Source organism: Halyomorpha halys, unplaced genomic scaffold (genome assembly GCF_000696795.3).
Source record: "Halyomorpha halys isolate HHAL.00 unplaced genomic scaffold, Hhal_1.1 Scaffold396.1, whole genome shotgun sequence".
Lineage (NCBI taxonomy): Eukaryota > Metazoa > Arthropoda > Insecta > Hemiptera > Pentatomidae > Halyomorpha > Halyomorpha halys.
The window spans coordinates 1,020,758-1,048,166 of NW_027111420.1; the positions used below are offsets into that span (position 1 = coordinate 1,020,758).

General features: G+C 29.1%; 2 protein-coding genes across 4 annotated transcripts; one reads left to right on the forward strand and one right to left on the reverse strand.

Annotated features, from left to right (window-relative positions):
- Positions 1-1,896: 1,896 nt before the first annotated feature.
- LOC106682218 (SET and MYND domain containing, arthropod-specific, member 3) lies at positions 1,897-9,053 on the reverse strand. 2 transcript variants are annotated; one of them, XM_014422953.3, is made up of 9 exons: positions 8,895-9,053; positions 8,665-8,811; positions 8,384-8,481; positions 6,229-6,424; positions 5,975-6,145; positions 4,918-5,144; positions 2,774-2,919; positions 2,478-2,682; positions 1,898-2,381 (listed from the first exon to the last, which is right to left on the reverse strand). In XM_014422953.3, the coding sequence occupies exons 1-9, from the start codon at positions 8,951-8,953 to the stop codon at positions 2,146-2,148; spliced, it is 1,485 nt and encodes a 494-aa protein (XP_014278439.1). In that variant the 5' UTR covers positions 8,954-9,053; the 3' UTR covers positions 1,898-2,145. The 2 variants fall into 2 exon arrangements, with proteins under 2 accessions (XP_014278440.1, XP_014278439.1); XM_014422954.2 differs by lacking the exons at positions 8,665-8,811; positions 8,895-9,053 and having other exon boundaries at positions 1,897-2,381; positions 6,229-6,440; positions 8,384-8,513.
- Positions 9,054-10,266: 1,213 nt separating this feature from the next.
- Positions 10,267-27,386, forward strand: LOC106682202 (voltage-dependent anion-selective channel). 2 transcript variants are annotated; one of them, XM_014422928.3, is made up of 7 exons: positions 10,267-10,453; positions 17,496-17,700; positions 17,783-17,900; positions 17,986-18,104; positions 21,240-21,348; positions 21,473-21,681; positions 26,865-27,386. In XM_014422928.3, exons 1-7 carry the CDS (start codon positions 10,364-10,366, stop codon positions 26,954-26,956), a joined length of 942 nt encoding a protein of 313 aa, XP_014278414.1. In that variant the 5' UTR covers positions 10,267-10,363; the 3' UTR covers positions 26,957-27,386. The 2 variants fall into 2 exon arrangements, with proteins under 2 accessions (XP_014278414.1, XP_014278415.1); XM_014422929.2 differs by lacking the exon at positions 10,267-10,453 and adding an exon at positions 16,911-17,049.
- Positions 27,387-27,409: the final 23 nt, after the last annotated feature.

Below are 27,409 nucleotides of genomic sequence, written 5' to 3' on the forward strand. Positions count from 1 at the left end.
GATACGGTTGTACAAGGAGGTGATTTGGTCAGAATCATGCTCGACAGCCAGATTTTTACCCAATTAAGGGTACCCAATTTAAGAGGCTGGGTGGACCCCAGGAGGGCTCAAAGAACCCATAGGAGTTGACTCACGGCTACAGTGTAATAGAAAACAATTTTCTGCCCAGCCGGATTCAAACTCAGGTCCTTAGAGATAGTAGCGAAGCGCTTTACTCCATGGCCACCGCGCTCCTGAATGAAGCTATTGATTGACTTGAATTTTTTTTTCTTACATTTATAATAATTTATGTTAGCCAGATATCAATTCAGTATGTCGCTTAACCCTTTAACTGCTAAAGGTGGTGCAAAGTTAGTGTGCCAGTAATTGTGACAGGGTTGACATACCGTAAGTGTGAGGTGATTTTGTGGCTGCTTTTTGTATATTTTCTCTTTATTTTTTCTTTTGGCAGAAAACACTGATACCTATAAGGCCTATTGTGAGCCTTCCACATTATAACGTTGTTGTGTCAGAAATGACAGAAACATTATTACGAGCTTATTAATGCTTAAGAATTTAAGTATACTTGAGAAAATGATCAATTCACACTGTTTGGGTTTCATAATGACGCAATCCACACCAACAGTGTGAACGCAAGCTTCAACCCTGAAAATCGGTCACACCAACAAATAATGTGGTTTGCCGTTTCATCCTCAGCATTACCAATCTGCACAAGGGTAAACCCATAAGCTTGAGGTGAAGTTTATTAAGTCTGCATCATATTCTGCCTACTTGTTAGTTCATATATAAACTTTTCTTCTTTTTGGTTTAGTAATTTATTTCTGAAACCAGGCCACTGTAATTTTTCTTAGCTGGTATTCTCTATTTAATACTGCCACTTTCCAATCTTCATACCAAGCATATGCAAAAACCCCATCTCTTCTTTGTAGCTTAAATTTGCAGTTATCTTTTTGTTGGTGTTTGAAGCAGAATTTTATTTGGTCTGTTGTGTTGGGCAAGGGTCTTTTTTTCAACATTGCTGCCCAACCATAATTCCTTCTCAAATGTCCATCCATGTCAATGAATGGATTCTTAAGGCTTTATTCTACTCCTCGTCTGCTTACTTACAAAATTGAGCGGAGAGAACTTCTAATCCTTTTGTCTTGTTCTTTCTTAATGTTACAACAATTGTAGCCATTTTATTTATATTAAGTAGTTCAACCTCTACAGGACTATTTTCTACAACCTTGTCAGCCAACAGCTGGTGAAATTGTTTTCGCTATTTTTAAAAAATTTTACTTATCTTTAAAATATTGCCTTTTTTATCCTTGAATATTGTTATGCAATTCTTTTATGCTCTTGCTTTAATTGTTAGTAATGTCTACTCTTATTGGTATTGGAGGGTTTGTATTTATTTTGTTAAGCACCATTTGTTGCCACCATCTCTTTTTAAGTTGTTAAATTCTGTGAAACATTTCAGGCCATTATAGAATAATCTGAAAGGAGTTTTGGAACTTTTCCAAATAGGAACTTTCTAGAACATTTTCTTTATTGAAAAATATGAAGAAATTATAGCCCTAATCGACAGTAGGTGTTTTATCTAATAATGATTTAAATTGGAAATTCAACTTCCTAATGATTCATTTATATCCAGAAACATTCTATGCCATAAAAGAACAATCTAACAGTTTAGGATTTTCTTGAAATAGAAGCATCCTAGGACATTTTATTCTTCATTGAAAATAGAACAACAAAATAAGATGAAAAAATTATAGCTATAGTAGTACTAAACGTTTAATCTGGAAAATATTTAAATTGGAAATTCTTTTATTTTATCTTTTTCAAATGTATACATTGACTTTTTAGTCATGGGTCATATCTTTATTGTAATTTTGATGAAGGTATGCAAAAAAAAAAATACATTTGTCTTTGTATTCTGAGAATCAATTATATATTTCTGATTATAATTGTAAAATAAAAAAAAAATACAATCATGGCAGCAAAAATAATTATGTCTCAATAAGTATCAACCAGATATTGCCTATATACCCAATCTGGCTGAGTAGGTTAAATATAGGTAAAAGTCTAGCAACATTTTATTTATAGTTTTCATTTGTAAAATGGGATATGATTGGTCATATGTTTTTAAGTTGATTCCGTTAGATGCTATTGTAATTGTTTTACAGATTCGATCAGTTGGTTTATAGATTGCTGAGCAGAAGCAGCAAGCATTGCTTCAGGGCTTCCTTCAGGCTCAAGACTTAAAATTTGGTGGCATTCCTTCAAGATATCAACTACTGATCCGATCCTTTCTTTTAATGCATCCATACCGAATTCTCCATGTTGATAACGACTCTTAGTATACAGTAGGCATCCGATGTGGTATTCAAAAAGAGTTAAACCTGGAAAGTATTTTAACAAATCACATTGTAAACTAATCTCTGCATTAAAAAAACAGATAACTAAATATTTTGTTAAAAATTAGGATTAAACTATACCTCTTATTCTTGTAAGACCTGGTTCTACTACATTCAAAATATCAAGAAGGTCCTTACAGAATTTCGACTTTCTTTCAAGAAGTAAATCTGGCAACATATCTAGAGAATATCCTTCTGTGTGGCCATACATTTGACTCAGGCTGTGCCATAGAAGGACATTTGAACCATTTCTTGGATGTAGAACACTTTTGTATTTCCTCAATAACTATTTAAGCAATTTTTATTTAATAATTTATTTTTTTTAAATAAAAATAAAAAGTTAATTTATAAATAAAAGAAAAAACTAGAGCTCATACTTTTTCAGTAGCCTCAAGTTTTTCTCCACTCATTTCCATTTGTTCAAGTTCAGCCATATCTTCTTGAATAGCCAAATAAATTCTCTGAACACCATTTCCTGTTATTCCATTATCACAATGGCTACATTTCCAAGCTGCATTGTCATCTATAAAATAAATTTTTAAAAAATAAATAATTGTGATGATAGTGGATATTAAACTTTAATTAGTTGAACATGAAAAAAAAAGTGAAAAGTGTGAAAAAGAAATATTGGAAGCTGAAGTATTGTTGTATCCTACCTAGATTACATAAAAGTAAACAAAAACATGGTAATAAAAAATAATGATTGCTGGTTATGGTGCTCTAAGCTTAACAAGATGTCCCTATATTCTCTGAGTTATTGAGATATTTATAAACTTAGTAATATATAAAATTTAAGCCCAATGACTTCTGTAGAATATTATTTGAGGCGTGTACCATACTAAATTTTCAAATTTAAATTTTACCTACTTTTTACTTTCACTTACCTATGTATAATGTATATAGTTTGGGGAAGTATTGGAAATGTGCCAAATTTTGAATCCGAGTTTATAACGGAAATAAATGTCTTAAAGTCCAAATAACTAAGCCTCACAAAATAGTCTGTGTGTATGTATGTGAACAGCCAGAAACTCTCCAGAAATAGAGAGTTGCACAAAACTGAATTTGTGTATTTAAGGTATATGCCTAGGATATTACAGCAACATTTTCGCTGAAATCAAATTTACCAGAAGTGTCACTTTATATCATTGATTTTACAGTTCTTTACAATTTTCTTGAAAATGGCTCTAACTTTGATCTTTAGTTTACTTGCTAGAAGACAGCTCTGCAATGTGGGACAAAATGTTTTTCCATAATAAATAATGTTATATCATTTTGTTCCTTTTCTGACCGCTTCCTAGACCATCCTTCATTTATTTCATCCATAGAAAGTGAAAATAAAAAATTTGGTAAAATTTAAATTTGAAAATCTTGTATGGTACAGGCATAAAACAACATTTACCAACTTAAAGTAAAAATTAATTTCTGCTTAAGAGGGGGTCCTGCAAGTTATGTGATCGCAATGCTTCCTCTTGGTATCTACATGTATTAGTTTATAAATTGGTAAATGAAGGTTTGTTTTTGTTTAGTGGCACCAAACTTCATTGGTCATCAAGGTAAATGAAGGTAAAAACTGACCATTATCATAAGAAACATGAAATTATAAATTCGAGTTATTTAACTGGTTCTCCTCATCTCCCATTACTTTCTATGACAGTAGATATAAAATATTTTTCATTTCTCTCCTATTAAGAGTCCAAATTCTCACATATTTTGATATTGAGCATTTTTTATTACTACTTACAATGAGAGATGGTTAATTATTTCAACTAAATACTTTAGAGGAACCTATTTTGAAAATCTTATAAATCTGTTTCAAGGTGGATAAGATTTAGATTATATTAATGACTATATAATTTTAAATTTATGGAACAAGTTTCATCAAAATTGTTAGAGCCTTTTCAAGAAAATTGTAAAGAAGTGTAAGATAAATGATATGAAGTGGCACATCTAGTAATCAATTTTAAAGAAAAAGTTGCTGTAACATCTCAGTCATACATCCATCTTAAATATGTTTCTTGAGGTTGGTACAACTTTTCATTCTCAAGCTAGGCCTTTCATTTTAAGGCTGATCACAGACCATTTTGCGGGACATGATTATTTTGGCTAGGCGTCTTTAAAACCTGTATTTCTGTTGAAAACTTGGATTTTAAATTTTTAACAATCAAAATGTTTCATCTGACCACATATTTCATATATAGGTGAGTGAATGTAAAAAATATATAATATTTTATAACTTTTTTACAAGTTTTTGGCCTCAGCAACTCCATGGGAACTTTCTTGGGTGGAATTTAGCTAATCACAAAAGGTAAGTAATATTAACATAAAAATATACTTCTTCATTATTAAACCAAAAAGTGAATATCATTATTAAAATACTAAGCTGGATAACAAAATACAATAATCTATTATTTAAATATGAATAAATGATTTAGATAATTAATAAACATGTCATGCTTTTACTAATGCGGCTATTATCAAACTCATAAATTAATATATTAAGATAGAACTTTATTGAATTTACCTAAAGGTTGCGTAGATGTAATGATGCCATCATCACATTTAGTACATTTAAACGTTCCGATGTGTGTCCCCATCTCAGTAGGATCTGAACAGCGAGCACAGGTGCAATCAAAGTATTTGCATTCCCTTAGTCTTGCTCGTCTGACTATCGTTGGTTGGAGGCTGCTAGTATATGATGAAAAAAGTTCACACCCGCTTTTTGTGTCAACTGTTGTTCGTAGCTGTAATCTAAAAACCAGTTTTGTTTAAAATTTTGAACACTATCTAAGCTACATATTTTTAACATCAAAATCTTTGTATTTTTAATAACATTTGTATTAAATGAATAAATACCTGTGAGTGTGTATGTACCTATCAGCAAATTGGAAAAATAAACATGTTATTTATGATGGTTTTCCCTCTGTTTAATTTTATTTAAAGATTGCAATAAAAATTATGTACTACAAATGTAAAAACGCTATTTTTAAATTTTTCATTCCTGGTGTCAAGTAAAAATGTTTCCTTAAACGCACTATTATGATAGTAAATATGTTTATGTAATAAAAAAAACATAAGAATTTTGCTTGACCTGAAGTTTATTAGTTAGCTCAAATATAAAAAACACCATATACCATATTTCCGGAAATTCTATAAATGATAAATTAATAGAATACATAGAAAATATTATCCTGTTATTACTTATTATTTAGTATTTTTCTGTTAAAGTAAATAATAATGACTACATGATGATTGATTTTATTTTAATTTAAAAACCTTTTAATGGCTCAAAAAAATTGTTTAACATTATCAAGTTGAAAATTGTTTTGTCAGTAAGATATAAGTAAAATTCCTTTGAAAGGCTAATAAGCTGAATATGTTGAAAATATTTGTAATGAAATCTGATATATCTACCTAATTGATGAACACACTAATGTTTTTATTACCTTCAACATCAATTTTAGCTAGTAATCAGGTTCAATAGTTTTAAAATAAAATCAACATTAATATACATTATTCATTAAGTTATGCTCAGATGACTAATTATTTATTGTTCTCCATTGGAGATATCATATCCATACCTATAATTACTGTTAAGAAAAATGGAATGGGTTGTATTAGCAATGCAGTTATGGTTGAGAAGAGCCATTAGTGGATATAAACCTCTTATTGAGATTCCGAGTTTAGTTATCACTTCAAAACAGTTTACTTCCAAAATTCCACATATCTTTTCTATTTTTTCTTCATTGAACCTATATAAAATAAATAAATAATAAAAAAAATATTTTTTACAATATTTAGTTTTAGAGAATATAACAGATAAAAAAATTATTACCGATCTTTTAACTTGCAAGCCTCAGCTAGAAATTTAATAACATTCACTTGTTCAACTTTCCATTCTGCCTTTTTCCGTCTTTCCTCAATATGAGCCTCCATATTGATAACTTCTTTTTCCCATCGTTCATTTTGTTTTTCAGACACAATAAGTGTTCTTAGTGGTGTTATGCATTCTAATTGTGCACTTAAATCCGCTGTAAGCACAGTGTCCTATTTAGAACTTATAAGTTTATTATAATATTATGTATTATCATTATTTTATTATTTATTATTAGTTTTTAATATTATTGGTTAATAAAGCTTATATAAAGAGTTTCCAAAGAATGAATTACAACCAAATTTAATCTTTTGGGCTGACTATAGATAGAGTACCAAATAATTAAATATTTAGTTGAAGGTTAGCTGTGTGAATGGTTATTGTCCTTAAAATTTATATACCAACTGTTTAGATTATACTATATAGAATATAATATATAATGAAGTGTGCTCATGGTAATTGAGAATGTGTCTTGCAAAAAAGTGCTACTTGCATACAGCAAAAAAGACTAAAATTCACTGAGATTTTTAATTAGTGAAGAAATTTAGCTTTCTTGATTAATCTTCAAACCATTACAATACGTTTTGTCGGTTATGAATATAAATGGGTTTCACATGAAAAATAAGAGAATTTTATTCATCAAAATTGATTGTGGCCTCTTTTTTGTAGTATGCTATTTATTAAAACAATACATATTATTTTTAACATATAAAAAAATCTTTGAAATCCACTTTATCAGAAGTTAGTTTTGGAGTTATATTAGAATTACAATGAGGGTTCAATATTTATATACACAAAGAACAATGATGGATCAAGACAAGTGGGGATGCTAAGTAGTAAAAAATTTAGCTTAGAGGCTATTTTGTTTTTAGGTTTCTTCAATTCTTTTATGGAGAGTTTTTCAAAATATTTAAACTAAAATATCCTAAGACCTCGAGATCCTTCAAGACCCACTTAGCTTACTTATTGCTTAATCCTCCCTTAAGATATTTTTTTATTCGTATATATGTAGCCCCACAAGTACCAAGGAAATCAGAACTAATCCAAATCAACTTAGTTTTCATACCAGTTTAATCCACTTTATCATTCTCTATCATATTCCTATTATTTTAGTTTGAAGAGAGGAATCACTATATCAAATTAACTGTAAAGAAGTAGGTTTCATTCTTTATAATCATTTACAATCAGAACTGAAGAGGAGTATTTTTTCAATCAAAAGATGATTCTTCACTGATAAAAGAAACATGGTCCATTCTATCAGAAGCACATAAATTTCAGATCAGAGTTAGAGTTGTCTGGGATGGTATATTACTGGGTGCTCTTCTAGCATTCCTCAAATCGACCAATAGGCAGTTTTATTATTTTGAGTCTTATGCTTTTGTATTTTCACCAACATCAATAAATTTTGAATCTCTAGCTGGATTATTTTAATTTTAATAATTAAAAAATTACTCGGGATAACTCTCTTGTTTTAAATTGTATTGATGAGCAGACTTTTGTGGTGTCGGATAAGAAAATTTGATTGGTAGATGCCAATGATTCATGGGCAAATAAATAATAATAAAATGAAAAATGAATGATAAAAACATCCTGAATTTAAGGGCTTTCTGTAGATTCTGACTAAATAAAGATTCTTTTATTGTTGATTAGAATGAGAATGGTCTAATAATTCCTCTATAATTAGATTCACTTTTTGATTTTGATTTTATTTTAGTTTTGAAATAGATTTAGTGTTAGGGTACAATAAAATTATGAATAGTAAAACATAAAGATTAAATTATCATGCAGGTATATTTATTGTACATATAACATACAATAAAAATATATAAGTATACATTTGATGAGATGTTATAAAATAATAGGATTCATTGGAGCTTTCTGAAACAAACTTTTTTTTTTTTAATATTACTTGGAATCATTAAATAGATAAATAAATTTTTATATAAAAACATGATTTTTATTGTGTATTTTGAGTAAAATATTACAGTATGTTTTTTTAGAATATTTTAAAAAACATTATTGTTTTTATTATTTTATTGGTAAGATTATTTTTATTTGATTAAACATACAACATTTAGTGAGAATTATGTAGAGAAAAATAATGGAAACAAATTACCTTCTTCATTTAATTTAACTCCTTTCTGTGAGAATAGTGCACATTCATAATTTTTATGCCATGGGTCTTGACTACATTCAGGAGAACAAATAGGCCATCTGTTTGATATAGCAATTATTTAAAGCTAGCATCTCAACTGAGCTTTAAAATATGCAAAAAGTAAAAGGTTGATCAAAAGAACATAATGAATTTATTGTAAGTAGGAAAAAAAAAAATGTTACCGTTAAATCACATTTTATATCAAAATTTAAAACAAAATTATTTGGAAATATTTAACTTACTTGCAATTGTTACACAATTTTAATTCTTCCAAAGGCAAGTAGCAGCCTAAGCAGATTAAAGAGGTTCCTGATTTTGGTCCAATTGAAAAAACTTCCTCTTGAAATATTTGGTCTCCAGCTTTTAAGTCACGCCCAGCAACAACATATCTATTAAAATAAACAAAACCACTACATAATATACAACTATGTTGTTAATAAATATTTAAATGATATTACATGATATTTATTACCTTCCTACTTTGTTTTCATTGCTATTTTTAATAATGTACGTTGGATGAACTATTGCCATTTCTTTTTAAATGTATACAGTTTTTTCCCTGTAGATAATTGGCTTTATTCCCTATACTATTGTGCAGTAGAACTGTGGGACTATTTATAAAAACTTAAGTTGGCTTGCCTATCAGATTGGGAACTATATTTGAACTAAAAGTATTTATTTTAAGAATGTTAATTAAATTTTAAAAGTGAAACTTTTAAATAAAATTATTATTAGATACACAATGTTTTTCTTTTGTTCTAAGAGTAGAATATAATGCCTTTTAATTAAATTTAATCATCATTATCATAATCTTTACTACTCTAACACAGTTATGCAATAAATAATATAAAAATTCTAACAATATAAACATCTTCCAAGAAGAAATAATTATGAGGAAACAAAGTATTACTAAATATATTATTTTTTATTAAAATGTAGTAACAAATTCTATTAAATTTATCAATTATAAGATATTCTTATTTCTCATCAGATTAAATTACTTTCATGATTTGTTTTCTTAATGCAGTGGTATTTAATAAGGTTAAATGTATATGTACAAGTTTATTAACTTGTATTTAATTAGTTATAATTTTTAACATGTAAATATATTTTTATTTAACAAAACAATAATATTAATGGATATGTAAGTGCTATATAAATAACTATTGTATCCAACTTTTCCTGTGATTTATAGGCTTATAAATTGTGTCTCTTAAACATATGATATATTGCCTATGAAATATCTTTTCATGTATATCACTATTAATGGTTCAGAGCTGTATCATTTTATATGACTTTATTGCAACCTGTTTTTTTTATAGTAATATTCAAGGATTTTAATAGTGTAAATAACTAAATTAATTAATAGTTGTAGTATTTTATATGTTTTTTGCACTTTTAAGTTTGTGACAATGATAGGTAATTTATGTTTTGTTTTTCCTATTAATAATTTTATTAAGTGGAATACATGATAATAATACTTAATTAATACCATTCAAATTTTAGCATAAATAACTCCATTTAATCAATAATGAACTGAAATTATGGTCAATTGAAAAGTACCAAGGGTGCCAATATAATTTGATGAAAAGCACAACTATAAAATTTTAAGTAAAAATATTTTTATTAAAATTGATTCAGAAAGAAGTGTAGAGCTTTATTCTACTTCATTTAAACTTGGTATTATAACAAATAAGATGAAATAGAGAAAACATATAGATAGATAGATATTTTATACCTAATTTACTAATAATATATACATTACACCTTCAATTTAACAGCTGTCAAATGGTTATTTATGAAATTGAATAACATTGTAAATTTGTTAGTATATTATGTTCTAGAGAAAATAAAATATAACTTGACTCATATTAGGAGTTAATGTCAGATAAGGGGACGACCTATAGTTTTTTTGTGTGATCTGCATAGGATGAGCCGAACATGCCGTCAACAACAACCTCTGAGCAAGAACTTTGTCCATTGGACGGTGGATCTCCAACCATCATATGCTCTGTGCCATGGCCGGGGAAGGTAGTTTATATTTTTTTACTGTAAATAATAAATTTATGAATGGTTACTTTTTTTTCTAAAAATTGAATATTGCAGTATTAATTTGATTGTATCATATAAAAATGAGGTGTGTTATGCCAAACCTTGGTAAATCCAATTTTTTTTTTGTGTGTGTGTTAAAAGTCCTCCCAATCTTTTTTATTAAGTTTATTAACTTATTTATTACTTACTTTATATTTATTACTTAGTTATGGTTTATTAAATTATTTGTTATTATTATGTAATTTATTATTAACTAAGTTTATTAAGTGATCGCAATCTTTTTATTATTTACTTCAGGATTTTCCAACCAAGCAGAGAATTCCCTTAACCTAAATTTTGAATGACCTAGTTCTAGAAGATCCTATCCAAGGCCCATTCCTGTCTTAGGCCATGTCCCATCAAGAATTCTTCCATTTCATTGTCCAAGTTTTCTTTAGGTTGCCTTCTTGATTATTTTTTGTCAAGAATTCTTTTTAAGTATCTGTAATACTTTAGGCATCTTTTCTTAATCTCACCCAGAATGTTCACTTCAACTTTGCCCATTCAGGATATTCCTGCCACTCCTCACCAGCTACCCATTTCTGTAGTCAAAGTTTCTTCCTTTGGTCACCATTTATGGTCCATTTTTTTTCTCCCTACACCATAATGCTCAGTTTTATACTTTTGTATGTATTTCTCCTGGTTCTAGAGATAATATTTTTACTCCATAATATTGAATTGAGCATTGATATTACTTTTGTACTATCTGAAATACTGCTTTTTATTTCCATGTCAAGGAACCATTTAATTCAATAATCGAGCTAAGGTATTTGGACTATTCTCAGCGCCTCACCCAGATTTAATTCTATATCATCATTACTGGAAGACATAAGTTACAATAATCTTCCATGAATAGCTTTCTGTCTTTGTTCATAAAATCATTAAAGTAATTTTTTCATTAGGTAAGTTGATGAAAAGAAAGTATGATTTGTGTGTTATCTGAGTTCTCATAGTCTTTAGGTGGAGCCCAAGCAGTTTCTGATCTTTTATAGCCAACTAACTTTATATTAGTGTAAAGTTTGTCTCATTCTTCATCTCCTTTTATGAGAAATATGAATTTAATGAATTATCCATGGTTAACTATCTTCTCATCATTTAATAGCAAAGTATGAATTATTACTGATTGTATAATTAGCATTACAGTGATCAACACAAGAGCCTCCTCAATATTAAATTGCTGTCTGGATTATTAAATAATTACAAAAAATAAGTAATACTTACAAACAAATTCATATTTCTCATAAAAGGACAAGAAGAAAGATCCTTTTATGAGAAATATGAATTTGTTTGTAAGTATTACTTATTTTTTGTAATTATTTAATAATCCATACAGCAATTTAATATTGAGGAGGCTCTTGTGTTGATCACTGTAATGCTAATTATACAATCAGTAATAATTCATACTTTGCTATTAAATGATGAGAAGATAGTTAACCATGGATAATATATATGAGGAGAAGATGGTTGGGGGTCTAAAATTGATACAGTTAACTTATCAAGGCTAAACATTTTCTGTATGTGTATATGTTTAATTTATTTTTGTTTCAAAATTGTTAATAACTACATAGGCAACTGAAAAATACATGACTTATTATTTATTAGAAATATTTATAACACAGCTTTAAATGCCAGAGATTGGTTCAGCAATTATTCAGACAAAAGTGCAATGTATCATGTGAACCTCAACACACTCATGTTATTATTTAGCACCTTTGATTGTTTGACCATCAGGAGGTTTCTTCTCCTATTGTTTTTTTTCTTCTTACCTCCAACCATTGTCTTCAAGATCAAATCCATGGCAAAAATTTTATACTTATGTGGTGGCAAGATTAACGTCTTCAGCGGCAATAGTTGATGTTTGCAAAGAGAGTGTTTGAAATGGATTTGCCACTGTCGAAATTATTATCAACATTTTTATTTCTTTAGTATATTTCTTTTAAATCTATTTTTAATCCATTTGAAGTTTCATTATTTTACATTTATTTTAGTGACAAACCCATTTGAAACCTCTCGCCATATGATCAATTACAATTAATTAATTATGAAGAACTTGTGTGTTGTTATCTAAAAAAACTGAACGTTTATGTTAATAATAATTATGAATGTTTTGTTATATATGTCAAGTGTAAATATTGTTGTATTGACAAATAAAGAACGTAACTAAAGAGTCATCTTTATCATTACACAAGAACACGCACTAAAGTGGTGATCCCGAACATAAGTTTATTGTTTCTTTTTCGTATAATTTTATTGAACTCTAGTGAAGCATGCATGGGCACAATTTAATCGACCTGCTAACCGGTGAGGAGGAGCAAAAGGAATTAGTGGAATCGGCGAAAATACTCAACACATTGTCTCGACTACCCACATTTTATAGGGAAGAACCTGACCTGTGGTTCATACAAGTTGAGGCAGTGTTCATCTCTTGTCGTATAGCTAATAGTAAAACAAAGTTTCAGCTGATCATCGCCCAACTGGATTTAGCAGCTCTAAAGCAGGTTACCGATCTTGCCCGGGACCCCTCTGCCACTGAGCCATAGGAGAGGCTAAAAGAGCGGCTACTCTCCATCTTTGGGCCCTCAGACCACTCCAGAATTACGAAGTTATTGGAGGAACAGAGGCTGGGCGAACAACGGCCATCACAGTTTCTTCGAGAAATACAGCAATTGGCCGCAGGTAAGGTTCCTGCAGATATGCTCAACACCTTGTGGCTAAGAGGGTTACCTGAGGGAATGCAAGCAACCTTAGCCGCCACAGATCACACGGATTCCACGAAACTGGCACATATTGCGGATAAAATAGCGGAAATCTAGCAGCCCTCAAGTAATTTTATTATGGGGAGTCATTCAGTACCTGCTTCTTCAAGGAAATTACCTTACTGCGGAATTAGCCACTCTGAAAACGCTAATGGGATCCAGGATTGGCCGCTGCGATAACAGGCCGCCCAACAGGGATCGCAGGGCTTCGAGGAGTAAAAGTGGACGGCGTTTCTGCTTCTACCATAACAGATTCGGAGAAAGGGCTACCAAGTGCCGTCAACCTTGCAGTTGGAAGACAGCTGAGACTTTAAACTAGAAGCAGCGGCGAACGAGGCGGGTTTCGTCGCCGAAATGACCAACCACCGACTTTTTATCGTCAACAAAAAGTCCGGGACGAGATATCTGGTAGATACAGGAGCCACTATATCTGTCTTTCCGGTGAAGAATAAGAAAGTAAAGCCGAACATGCAGTTCACTTTGTATGCGGCCAATGGCACGCCCATTCCCACATATGGTGGCAAGATTAACGTCTTCAGCAATAGTTGATGTTAGCAAAGAGAGTGTTTGAAATGGGTTTGCCACTGTCGAAATTATTATCAACATTTTTATTTCTTTAGTATGTTTCTTTTAAATCTATTTTTAATTATAATTCATTTGAAGTTTCATTATTTTACATTGGTTTTAGTGGCAAACCCATTTGAAACCTCTCGCCATATGATCAATTACAATTAATTAATTATGAAGAACTTGTGTGTTGTTATCTAAAAAAGCTGAACGTTTATGTTAATAATAATTATGAATGTTTTGTTATATATGTCAAGTGTAAATATTGTTGTATTGACAAATAAAGAACGTAACTAAAGATTCATCTTTATCGTTACACAGGAACACGCACTAAACTCAGTTACGAATATTCAGTTATCACAGATATATTTGTATCCAGAGAATCTTATGGAGAATCATTAATTCTTCTGTACTTAAAAAATCATTACGACCACAATTTGTATATTTAAATATTCTAACCTGCTTCTCCTGCATAATCATCCCCTTACATGACCTAACTTGATAATGTGGCTAAGTGCAGGACTACCTCTAGGTCTAACTCCAATCAGCCTTTTCTCCACTCTCATAAATGTTCAAGAGTCTGAATTAGGAGGCCGAAACATCTCAAATGCCTCTTCTCTAGGATCTCTCTATTATTTATTTCTTCTATAATGGTTTCTTTCTGATCCTATCCCAATGTGTTTTTGAAATACTCTGAGCAAGTACTTCTGCTGAAGTTATATGGTTCCATTTGTTGTCTGGAAGGACCCAACTCTCTGCTCCATATAACAGAACAGGTATGATATGAATAAATGTGATCTTTGACCTCTCTCTTTCTCATAATTATGTTGTAATTGGAGTAGTATTATAATTAGCTATTTTTGACAAAGATGCTACAAAATGATTTTCACCATGATAAAGTTAGCTTAGTCTTATATTAGTTCTTAGTTAGCTTGTCTTATTAATGCAAATGTTAAATAATAGGGAATTGTTCATCTATTTCTCTGTTTCAATGTAACTAATATGATAGATTTGTGACTAATGCATCTATTTTAATTGTTTAATCCTCATGAATAAATATATTTTTTAAGAATAAAGAATCAATACCTAGTTGTGCAATCATGTCTGGTACATAAAATTTCAGTTTATGAAGGTCTTTAATTTATCTATTCAAACCAGTCAGCAAACACAAAAATATCAGGAAAGATAATAATTCTAACAATAAACTGTTACAAAAATGTGTTTCCGGTCCCTCCCAAGGATCTTGTCTATGGTCCACAGACCATCGATTGGGAACCAATGTTCTAGAGGTATCTTGAAAAGTTTTATAGATATCCTACAGAACTAAGAATGAGACAATATGTATTTGTGTCCTAGTTTGAGGTAAAATGTCATTGCAGAATGATGCATTGAATTTGTTTTTAATAAATAGTTAAAAATCTTATGGCTGATTTTTATCATTCCTAAAAGGTATCACATTTTAAGGGCAATACCGCCCCATTTCTTCATTTTTTTGTTTACTCAATTTCAGGAAACTTCTTCTTAGAGATCTATATTAACGTTATAGGTTTCACAATTTTTTTTTTTTAATGAATTGAATGACAACTTTTTGATTCATTTTTAATAATATGGAAGAAAAAAAAAACTACAAAATTCACAGAAATAAGAAGCATGAGAAAAATCAATTAACTTTAGGATATTATTGAAAAGTCCAATTATTTGTTTGAGTTTTAGCTCACGTTATTTAAAATATGTCAATTTAGTGAATTAAAAAAAAAAAATACAAATTTGAAATGACAGTTGATTTTTAGTCAGAATTCATTGGCATTCAGAAAGTTTGAATGCACCTGTAAAAATTAAAATTATGTTAATCATTATGAGGAAGATGGTCAGGGTTGCAGTCATAAAAGAACAAAATTGTTTACAACTATTTGTTCTCTTTTAACGGCAACCCTGACTGACCATCTTCCTCATTTTTTTTTCCTACCTCCTAAAACAAAGAAAAACAAACAAATTACAATATAAACAAAAAGGAAAATATGTACATATACCAGCGATTGAAAGCATCTTGTTTTGCCAGCATGGCATTAAGATAGTCTGCCGGGTCCGCTGAAGGCGGTGTCGTCGGTGTTGGCATGTGTTTGCTTGCCTGAAGCTCACTGGGGATCGGGACATCTTCCTCATAATTTGAAATTATACTTATATATTTCATATCAGATAAGTAATTAATAAAGCAACTAAATAACACGAACCAGGGACGTCGTTACAGAGGGTAGGGGTGAATGATCCCCCATCTTCCATTGATCCAATCTGGGAAACTTAAAAATATTCAAAGAGGTTATACTCAAAATTATTCATAAACACTACTTGGAGAGGTCAGTTTTCGTAAAATATTTAGGAAACGGAAAATTTCCTGGGAATACTCCCTATACCTAAAAAAAGTTGGGAAATCTGGTCAAAATTGTTAGGAAATTTTAGAATTTTTTTCCCCTCCCTTAATTAGTCGCCCCTGATACGAACCAAAATTTGTTTATCTTCTAATATAAATAAATATCGTAAATTAATAATAAAATAACACTAATTTATTGATTGATATATTTTTGTCAATATTTTTTTAGGATTCTACAAATAAAGGTGCTTACAATATGTTGAGAATAGCTCTCTATGGTCATTCGGTTCCGTTTGCATTTGAATAACTTCAAAAATTGTGATTTTCGAGTTGTTTGGATGTAGATATACGATTTGTTATTTACATGACCAAAACTTGTAACCATTTAGATATAGAAAAGTTAAGTAAGTTGTTCGAACATATGCCTTATTTTGAATTTAAACTTGTTCCCTCCACTTCCTTGTGTGGATAAATTAAATATTTAGCCATTTATTTATATTTACTTGTTTAATAATATGAGCTGACTAGTAATCAAACCATAGGTTGTTTAGTTTTTATTACTGGGCTATTATATTCTAGGAAAAGATTGAATTGATAATCAACATTTAAAGATTACAGTTATAAAAGATTTACAAAATATTTAATTGATAATGATAATATATAAAATATTGATTTGTTTATGATTTTCAATAGTTTATGCAATATTTATTTTCAAGAGTTAGTGCCTCTATGACGTCTATGGTTATAATAGTTTCAATCACTTTTTCTTTGCCTTCCCTGAAGTTCGCCATTGCGTTATCTGCGTGTCGATTTTATTTCTAGAAACCGGTCTTAACAGAGATATTGTAAGTAGTCTGTCTGCCATATTTTTACTGTTTTAAATTGATTAACTATGGAAAATTACATTGATTAATGCAACACTTGATTAAAATTCTGCATATTTGTGTCAGGCATTAACGTAAATCAAATTTAAGGCGTGTACTGTCGAATGTTATAAAAACTGCAGGAACTTGAGAATATGTTTCATTTTTTTACATTACTAATTAAGTAGTCAATTGATAATTAATAGAGTCAGAATACTTTCACCTAGTAAGCATTTTCGAAATCAGCTCAGTTACCTTATCAATATTTCAGCAGATTGACATTTCTTTTTATCTTGTCTGAGATTGGTTTGACATAGAACCTAGTTTTAAACTATGCCTGATTGAAATATTTATTTTGAAGGGTTTCAATCATTAAGGTCACTGTGAAGCATTTAAACATCCAATTAAATTTTTATATTTTTTTTCAGCTAATAATGTCCCCTCCATTTTACGGAGATTTGGGAAAGAATGCAAGAGATGTTTTTGGAAAAGGATACCACTTTGGGCTTTTAAAATTAGATGTGAAAACTAAGACCCAGACTGGGGTTGAATTCAATTCTGGTGGGGTTTCCAACCAAGAAACTGGCAAAGTGTTTGGAAATTTGGAAACTAAATATAAATTTAAGGAGTATGGTAAATATTTATATTACCATGCAAAACAGTCCTGTGTAACATGCCTTATAATTTCAAAATTAATTTAATTTATATATTTCAGGAATCACTTTTACTGAAAAATGGAACACTGATAACGTTTTGGCAACTGAAATATCCCTCACTGATTTTTGTGAAGGAGCTAAGCTTTCTTGTGATACTTCATTCGTTCCTCATTCAGGGTATAATTCATCATCGTATACCTACATGATTTCTATATGTTTTATATTTATATCTATAAAATTAACATTCTTTTTGTTTAATCAGTGACAAAACACTGAGGTTAAAAGCCGAATTCAAGAATGATACTTGTGCTTTGAACTTGGATTCAGACTTTAAAAAAGGAGGCCCTCTTCTCAAAGCTGGAGCAGTTCTTGGTTATGCTGGTTAGTTAAATCTACTATGGTTTTAGTTGAAACTAGAACAACTTAGGACTAAATTTTTATTGTTTGTAATTTATTTGTTAGTTTAAATGTGTAATATAGGTCATATATTATGGCCTCATTTTTTTTCTCACATGTGTTTTAGAAAAGAGCTCATAAATTTGCTTCCTGTGGGGTCCCTTATTTTAGAATATAATTTTTAAAAAATGTCTAATGAAGTATAATTTTACCATTTTGTAGTTTCTAAATTTCTGATTTACTTAAGTTATTAAATGTTAATTTTAATAAAATTTTAGTTTATTTGAACCAAATCTGAAAGAGCAGTAAGGTCACATAAAATTGTAAATTTCTTATGCAATCTTTTGTTTGTTTATGTATTGTTAGTTATATTTTCTGATGTAACATTTCACTTAACTTTTAATATTCCTCCAATTGTGAATTTAGAAATAATTCAAAAGTAATTATAGGAATTAATCTTCTAAATTGTCTATAAATTTATAATATTAAATAGATGTAAATAATAATTAAATTAATAATATCTTCATATTTTTCCTGCTAGATATTTGAATTAGTTTATTAGTATTTCATTTATCATTTAGATAAATATCATTTGACCAATTTTACTTTCTTCTTATTAATGGACAACATATTTAAATTTGTTATGATGTCTTATTGATTTATTGGTCATATTTCCATGGGAATGGCCTCAAATTGTTGGATTCCTGCTGGCAAACATATTTTTATAAATTGAAAATAATTTAGAATAATTATGTAATTTTTTTTTATTGTCTATCTAATGACAGATTTATTAGTGTTTTTTTTTTTTTTTTGTTTTTTTTTTTTAACTGAGACGTTATATCTATATATAGAATAGAATAATCCTCCATTTTTATTAGATAATTTTTCGATAAATCCTCTGGTTTTCTAGACATCAAAATATATATGTATATTTTTAAACAATGTGTGCGATACAAGGCTTCTAGTGTCTGAGATGACCAGCAGGTGGGAGTTGTACGGCTAGATTAGCTTAAATTGATGGACCAGTTGTCTGGATATAATTACTTTGCCTCTTTACAAGGAAAATATGAAACTGGTTTATTTCCAAATGGTAGTCAAGTTATTAATTTAATTATAACTAAATGTATTAATTATTAATTAACACCATACAATAGTATGCTTTCTGGAATATGTGAGTGATACAATTATTTATTCAAAGCCATGCCACTCTTGCTGTCACATTTTGTGACCAATTTTAACCTGCATTGTAAGAATACAAATCATCTCCTCAATTTAAGATTATAAATGCCCATTACTTAGGGCGGTAACAGTATTCCTATACCCAGACGAAGTCAGTTACTAATTTCTGGCTGAACTTTTAATGTTTTAGTGTAAAAGACTACTATATTCCTGCTAGTTCATTTTTTCCATATATAAACTAACACCACTTACATAATCTTGCTTGATTTTTGTTGTGCATGTGTGCATATAATATAATAGGAAAACGATAATGGAGATTTGATCAAGTCAGGAAACTTAAGATCCTAATTTTCCAGCTCAATTGAGACAAAAAAGCCTATATTAGCCAATTCTAATTGATAGCGGCTTCTGATGTAATGGCCCCATTTATTAGTTGAACATCTATTTTAAAAATAATTTTCAGGGAAAAAAAATCGGGAGAGTACTAATACTAAACTATTTGTAAGAAACCAATTTTCGAATTAAGTATAGATATCTCTCAAAATGAAACAAATGTGCATAAATTAGGTACTAAGTTGATAAATATCATGAACCTTTGAATTAGATCATATCTTTTTTTTTTCCACTTTAACTTACCTAATTAAGTTAGTATTCTTATTTATTAATTTAAGTACCATTTATTCTTCTGTTTTGATTTAATATAACTTTGTTTTCCTTGTTAACTCTGTTTAAAAATACTATTTTCTTTTAACATATCATCCCTTATCCTATTAGAAACAAACATTTTTATTGCATTTACACAAAATTTTGTGGAATGAACGATTTTTAGATATTAATTTAAAATGGATTAATGAAAGTAGAAACCAAGAAATATAGTATGAAACATCTTTAAAGCCACTAGCTCAGTCAAACAATTTTTTTTGCATTGAATCTAATTATTAGTCGACCTTAATATAGGTCACTTATTTTACCACTCATTTTAGTGGTGACTTTCAGAAAAGTCTCTATCTATATTTAGGCAAAGACAGTATATATATACTCTGAGCTTACAGGTACTACTTGTTAAGTATTTAAACCTTACATATTTATCAAGTTTTTAAAATACATAGGTGTGAAACTTAAAGGTTATATAAATATGAACAAAAAAAAAAAGTTAAATAAAGTCATCAAGAAATTACCTCTAGTCTGTAAGTCATGGCTCCATTTTAATTTACCTTTTATTAATGAGGTGTAGATAGTTGACCATAGATTAATGCTTCGAGAAGTTTGTCGGGGGGTGCGGTCAGCAAAGAACAACATAATTAAACAAAACATACTTATTTATTTTATGCCCAATTTTATTTAATTTATATTAATATTTATTTAATTTATTCATTTTATTACCTTTTATTATATTAAATCATTTCTGGAATAATTTAAGTTTGTATTATGTTGAATCTTACATTTAATTACCACTTTTTGTTATTAGTTTTATTTGTTTGTAATCATTACTTTGCTTCATCTGTAATTGTGTTATCTGTTGTGTAGAATAGATCTATGCAAACTTTAATAACTTGTTTGTATTCCACCACATTTAGTTCCATTTTTGACTAAATCAAAAATAAGATTTTTCTTACACATTTCTGCAATGGAGGGCTTAGAGACTCAGAAATTTATTGGGTTTGCAAAGATGTATCTCTTGTTAAACTTTATTGTCAGTAACTAATCTGTTGGATTCATTTGTCTGAAACAAAATTTGTAGGCGTATGTCCTTGTGGCATTAGGAAGGTTATCTATCAATATGTAGTTACACAAATAACAGAAAAAAATTAAAAAATGTTACATTCATGTGTCTAAGCCCTCAGTATTTGATGTATCACTTAAAAAATACATTACACTTTCTTAAAATAAGATGTATTTACTTATTTATAAATTTAAAAAAAATTAAATTTCTTGTTTTAGGTTGGTTATGTGGAGCCTCTACTACATTTGACACTTCTAAGAGTAAACTTACTCAGAACAATTTTTCTATGGGATTGTCTACTAAAGAGTTCATCCTTAATACAAGCATGTAAGTAAGGTATTTTTGTTTTGGAAACTCAAAATTTTAATTGTTTGACATTGCCATTGTAAGCAACTAACCAACAACACATATTGGTCTTGGTTTATATTGTTTTTTCTCTAATTTTTTTCAGTAATGACGGACGTATTTTTACTGGTTCGATTTACCATAAAGTAAGCCCAAAATTAGAAACAGCTGTCCAATTATCATGGGCATCTGATAATAATGACACTGATTTTGGTATTGGGTGCAAGTATAACCTGGACAATGATTCTTCCTTAAGGCTCAAAGTGAACAATCAGAGCCAAATTGGAATCGGTTATGCCCAGAAGCTTAGAGAAGGTTAGTTATAATATTTTTTCAACACTAAACAATAGAAATAACTTAATTTATTAGATTATGAGATTAACCTAGTTTATTATCTATTGTCCTCCATGACATACTAAAAATATTTCAAGTAACTGGAATAATAAATAAATATTTATTCGTTATTTACTATCAATAATGTTCAGCACTATTTAATGAAAATAAATTTGTATTCAAATTAAGTTAGTTTCACTCTACATCTTAAAATTATGCTCAGCATTTGTCTACTTATTTATAAATACTCCATGGAAAGAATGTGTAGATATTTTGGTTATCTTGGTCTACTAATTCACCATCTCTAGTATAATAAGTTTTTCCTATCTATTAATATCTATTTTAAGATATTATTTGTTAGAATATATTATATTTTTTACTGAACTTTCTTATTGATTTTTACTTAATCTTTATAATAGATTTTAGTCAAGATTCATTAATATTTTGAAAATTACTTAAGACTTATCATATATTTTGATAATGCGAGTTTCTTCTTTTTTTAAACAAAATAATATAGTATAGCTACCATTATAACAGTTATTATCTTTCTTTTCCATCAAAAATTTCAGTTTTTAATTCATATTAATTTTCTAGTACCCCATAAGTTTAAATCATACTTCAGCCCCCAAAGCTTTTGAAAATCAAGCTGTAAAGATTGTGAGGAAGTTATGTTTGAAGCTAAGTGAAAAAATTTATTTTATACTGTAATTTGGTGCTGTAAACAACCAACAGATAAAAAAGAAAATAAATAAAATAGTTTAATAAGTAAAAATATTTTAAAGTAATAGTTATTCCTCAAAATTCTTGTTCAAAAGTTTATATTCTTTCGAAAGGAGTTGTGGGTTAGTTAAGTGGGTAAAGCAGTGAACTCTTGTACCCAGAATTGAGTTCATCTGTTTGGTTTTTATCATTTGGGGATCTAAATACCTTTTGAGTTATTCTCAGTGTCTATTTGATGGGTGGGTTTGTAGGTATGGGTAAGTAGGTAGATGTTAATGATAGGAGTAAAACCTGATTAATTTGGTAGGGTGATTTTGGAGAAAATGTCAAATAAATAAAGCCCAGTGTTGAACTTGGTAGTTCTATTTACTTTTATTAAGTTAAAAAATTATCATTATATCTGAATTCATTTTTTCTTGGATTGATTTTTATTTTGGAAATATTTGTTTGGTCGCATTAGAACTGTCAAACCTTGAATTTATATTGTAGCTTTGCTGTGTTAAAAGATCCACTTCGGAGAAATTATAAAAGATGTCAAATTAAACTTCAAATTGTGATGTGGCAAACCTCCCTCCACCACCCTCTATATTTTGTCATCTCAACTTATCTTTACAAATTCTTTGATCCTTGGGCTATTCAGTGGTCATGATATATATGGTATATTCAAAGCAATAATAAACTCCCAAGATTTTTCGATCTTTGGATTACCTACTGAAGTAGTTCTTATCACAACAGCTACATGAAACTGCCATTACTCCTGCCCTTGTCTGCATTATGATTAAAAATTTATAGACTGATAACATTTTCGCCTCTTTAATATTCCTCTAGATACATTTTATAGTGAAGAGGAAAATAATTTAAATTTTATATTTTTTAAATTTCACCAAATTTAACACTATTCATAAGTCGATCTCAGCTAGTGCTATGGACAATATGTATTTATATAGGGGTATGCTTTTTGTATCTGCATTGATTGTCAAGATTGCATGATTGTAGACAGATTGTTTTTATTTTGCTCCATGTGCTGCGGATAGCCCTTAACCAAACCATAAGTTATATGGATATTTGATATAGATACTCTCTGCTTAGTTCTTAATTAGTAAACATTTTTTTCTTTAGTTTTGGTTAAGCATCATGAATTATTGAGACTAGGCGTGCACTGGAAACTTGTTTGTTCGGTGATAGCGGTTTTTATACTAAATATTTTTTTCCCAGTTTTAGTGCACATTGTTGACTAAAAAGTTGCCGAGCAAAACAGTATTAGAATTAAATTCAAAGAAATAGCTTGTGTTTGTCCAGTATATAGTCACCTGAGACTAAATTATGACCTGTATGTCTGCTCAGGATAATTTATTATATTCTATTTCCAAGATAAGATTCTAAAACAAATTTATTACCTTTGGAATAGTACAGATAATATTTTTTTAGTTACTTCTAATTATCAATCATTATCATACTTTAATCATAATCACCAATGTGCGTGACCAATGTTTTAATTGACATTAAAAGCAATGTTTCATTTTTGTTACTATAAAGTTTTCACAAAAATCACCCGTGCACGCCTAGCCTATATAATGGATTCTAAAACATTTCTATTTTGTTTTGTTATCAGGATGTTTTGGTTTTTTGAAAAAACGGGGTGTCCTACAAAGTAAGCATATTTGTTGATTTTTAATTTAGGTTTAAAGCTTCACAATGATGAAGTACTATCTTTCAAAAATTTAAAATATCTTTTATGAATCTTATGGGATATAATTGTTCACTTTGATCTTGAATTAAATAATTCTGATATAAATATAAGTAATGGTTTTGAGTGATTAAAATACATTCCTGTAGCTTCTATATCTCAAAATGTTACCACACTTTTTATTCAAAAGTTTAGAGTTAAAGAAGAAATTTAATTGAATGTCTCTTACCTTTACTTATATTTTTCATATTAGATAGCCAAAACGAAAAAAAGTGTCTGATTTTAATTCTGTAAAAATAAAAATTGTACTAAAAATACCTTATCTTCTTTTCCAACATCATTAAAGGAGAATTTAAGCACACATAAATTAGATTTGAATTTTTCATGACATAAATGGCTTCTTACCAAAACTATGAAGAGTTCCAAGGGTGCTGTAGAAATTACTGCACTGGAAAAGAATCTTTGAATAGAAAGAGTGAATTCCAATTATCTTGTGAAATTTAATGCTTGAGCACCCAAGACTAGCATTTCTTTGGAGAAGTGGTAGTCTGATGAATGTGTTGAAAATAACTTAATTTTCAAGTCACTAAAGCTTTTTAGGATTTAGAAAATGTTGTTATGTTATGTGAGGATGAGGATGAGGATTGGCTCCAAACCAAGCTTATTTAATGTTGGTAGGTATATAGAAATCATTAGGGTTCATTTACATGGATGAAAACAATAGTAATAAATCTGACCTAAATAAATATGTTAATGTTTTTTTGTAGATTTGATGCTATTATTTTTAAATTCACTACTCTTTTAACTTCTCTATCAATATACCAAAAAAATTTACTCCATTGCTGGTGTTAAATTTTAGATAAGATGTTTTTCCAGGTTGGTTCCAATATTAGATTGACTAGTCAATTCTTAATTTTAATGAATACTATAAATTTGACAATAGTTTAGCATGACACATAGCAAACATATTTTTAATGTTTTTTTAAGTGATCAAACCTTTTGTTCATGGTTCATGGTTAGTGGATCAACAACTTGTACAAGATATTCATAGAAAGAGTTCATCCCAAATTATTTAGTAAAATATCTTGTCTCCCTTATTTGGGCAATTGCAATTACTATCCCTTAACACCTGAGTGTTTATTGAACACCCTACCTTTTTCTGATTTGATATGGGTCCAGGATATGAAAAATCTCCATAATGTGACATCAGCCAACTGTTTAATTTTTATTTTGTACATTCAGTATCAGTAATCAATCATTATTTTATCCAATCAGTGTAGTATGGTCTGGGTTCTAATTCCATTTCTTCATATGCCCAGGTAATGAATGCTATCTTCAAACTCTTTATAAGAAACTAATTTTAATTTCCTTTATAATAGTTGGTAGCCAATGAAAATTAAAATGCCTTTGATTTCTAAACAAGTAATTTTCATAACTTGATAATTTTGTCTTCTTTTTTTTTCAATGTGCAGTGGATTTGGTGATACAAATGCTCCAAAGTTGTTACCCCTTTAAACTCACATTTTCAGCAAATTAGGTATCCAAACGTTAAATTTGTATAAAAAAAACTTGGAGTAATAATAAATAATGAATATTATTTCAAAATATCTACCTTTCTTTCCAATGGAAGTTGTATTTGCCTACTGTTCTATGACTAAAATTTTGCGAAGTACCACTTGTTTCCTAAATCTACCTAAAATAGTTACAAACATGTTTGAAAACAAGGTGCTCTTCTCAGTTTAAGAACTATGTGGCACCAATTTAAGGCTAAAACTACAATGCATGTACTTAAAATTAATATTGGAATATTACTGATTGACCGTGTGTATCAATGAATGGAATATGGTCCGGGTGCGGTCTAAAAAATTCAAATAGTAAATAGATATACTATTTGAGTTTTTTTGACCGCACCCGGACTATATTCCATTCATTAAAGTAATATTCTTACAGCAATGGCATGGACCTAAAAACCATTCATCTGTGAATGTGTTCTAATTACCCTACTTATTTCTAAGTAACCCCTGTTTACGGGTATTTATTTTTTAAATTTCAACAATGGGTGTGACAGCTGCTTTGGACTAAATTAAATTTCTTATAATTATGAGAGATAGTTGACCGTGGATGATGCACTTGAAGAAGATGGTTGGGGTGCAGTCAAAATGAAACACAAATAAGTTAATGTAACTTATTTAATTGTGCCAATGTTTCGGCTAGAGTTTCTAGCCTTTATCAGAGCTAAGAACAGAACAAGATAACAACCAATAAGTTTAGAAAATAAAAAGTAAACAGAATGACATAAAGTGAATAATTTTACAGAATGCAATTAATAGATTGAAGTGATGAGAAAAGTGGAAAATAACATGTGTATATAGGTAATTGAAAAAGTAGGTAAAATATAACTTCATTTTTATTTTATTTTATTTCCTTAATTATGCTATTTTACCTACTTTTTTTTCTTAAGAAACTAATTATCACCAAACAGTTTTATGGTATCTACATCTCAGTATCTTGTTCATTACTCACATAAAGACAGAAGGACTTAGTAAAATTTAATGCCATTCTTTGAACTCAATTTTATTTATTCATCCAAAAAAGTATAATAATTTATATGTTTTATGGATTCGTTTGTAACTGAATTTTCCATTTTTAATAGTTTCTGGTAGCCTAGGAAAAGTAAAATGAATTTGAATTCTGAACAAGTAATTTTGATAACTCATTTTATATGTTTTGTTTTTATCAAATAATTTTTCTGTTTTAGGTGTAACCCTCTCACTTTCTGCTCAGCTCGATGGAAAGAACTTCAATGAGGGTGGTCATAAGATAGGTTTATGCCTTGAGCTTGAGGCCTAAAAATAAAGTTCATTATTTCGGAACATTATAAATACGTGTAGTATCTCATTGAACTCAGAAAGTGAATTTCTAGTTCCCTAGGGTTAGTTTCTTTCTGCCTATCCCCCCTCCCCCTTTCCCTCCCTCATGAATATCATGTACATCTATGTTTGTATGTAATTGTCTGTTAATTTTTTTCTTTTTTAAAAATTGTTTGTCATCAAAGCTACTTATATATTTAGTCTTTAAAGTCTAAGATAAGATATTAAAATATTTTTAGAAAGTCAATTGATGTGATGTATGGAATACACAAAATTTGAAATCACTAGTTATAATTTATTGATTGTTCATTCACTGTATTGCATAATATGAACTTTTAAAATATCATTATGCTGTCATTTTTATTTTTATTTACTGTGCTGAAGATTTAAATAAATCGTATTGCACGTCACTTGTTAAAGTTTTATTAACCTA

Coding starts and splice junctions, on each gene's coding strand:
- LOC106682218 (XM_014422953.3), bottom strand. CDS start 8,953: ATGGCAATAGTTCATCCAACGTACATTATTAAAAATAGCAATGAAAAC. Junction 5,145..5,974: donor TTTCTTAACAGTAATTATAG/GTATGGATATGA, acceptor ACTGGTTTTTAG/ATTACAGCTACGAACAACAG. Junction 2,382..2,477: donor AGGTCTTACAAGAATAAGAG/GTATAGTTTAAT, acceptor AATACTTTCCAG/GTTTAACTCTTTTTGAATAC.
- LOC106682202 (XM_014422928.3), top strand. CDS start 10,364: ATGCCGTCAACAACAACCTCTGAGCAAGAACTTTGTCCATTGGACGGT. Junction 10,454..17,495: donor CTGTGCCATGGCCGGGGAAG/GTAGTTTATATT, acceptor ATTTTTTTTCAG/CTAATAATGTCCCCTCCATT. Junction 21,349..21,472: donor TTCATCCTTAATACAAGCAT/GTAAGTAAGGTA, acceptor AATTTTTTTCAG/TAATGACGGACGTATTTTTA.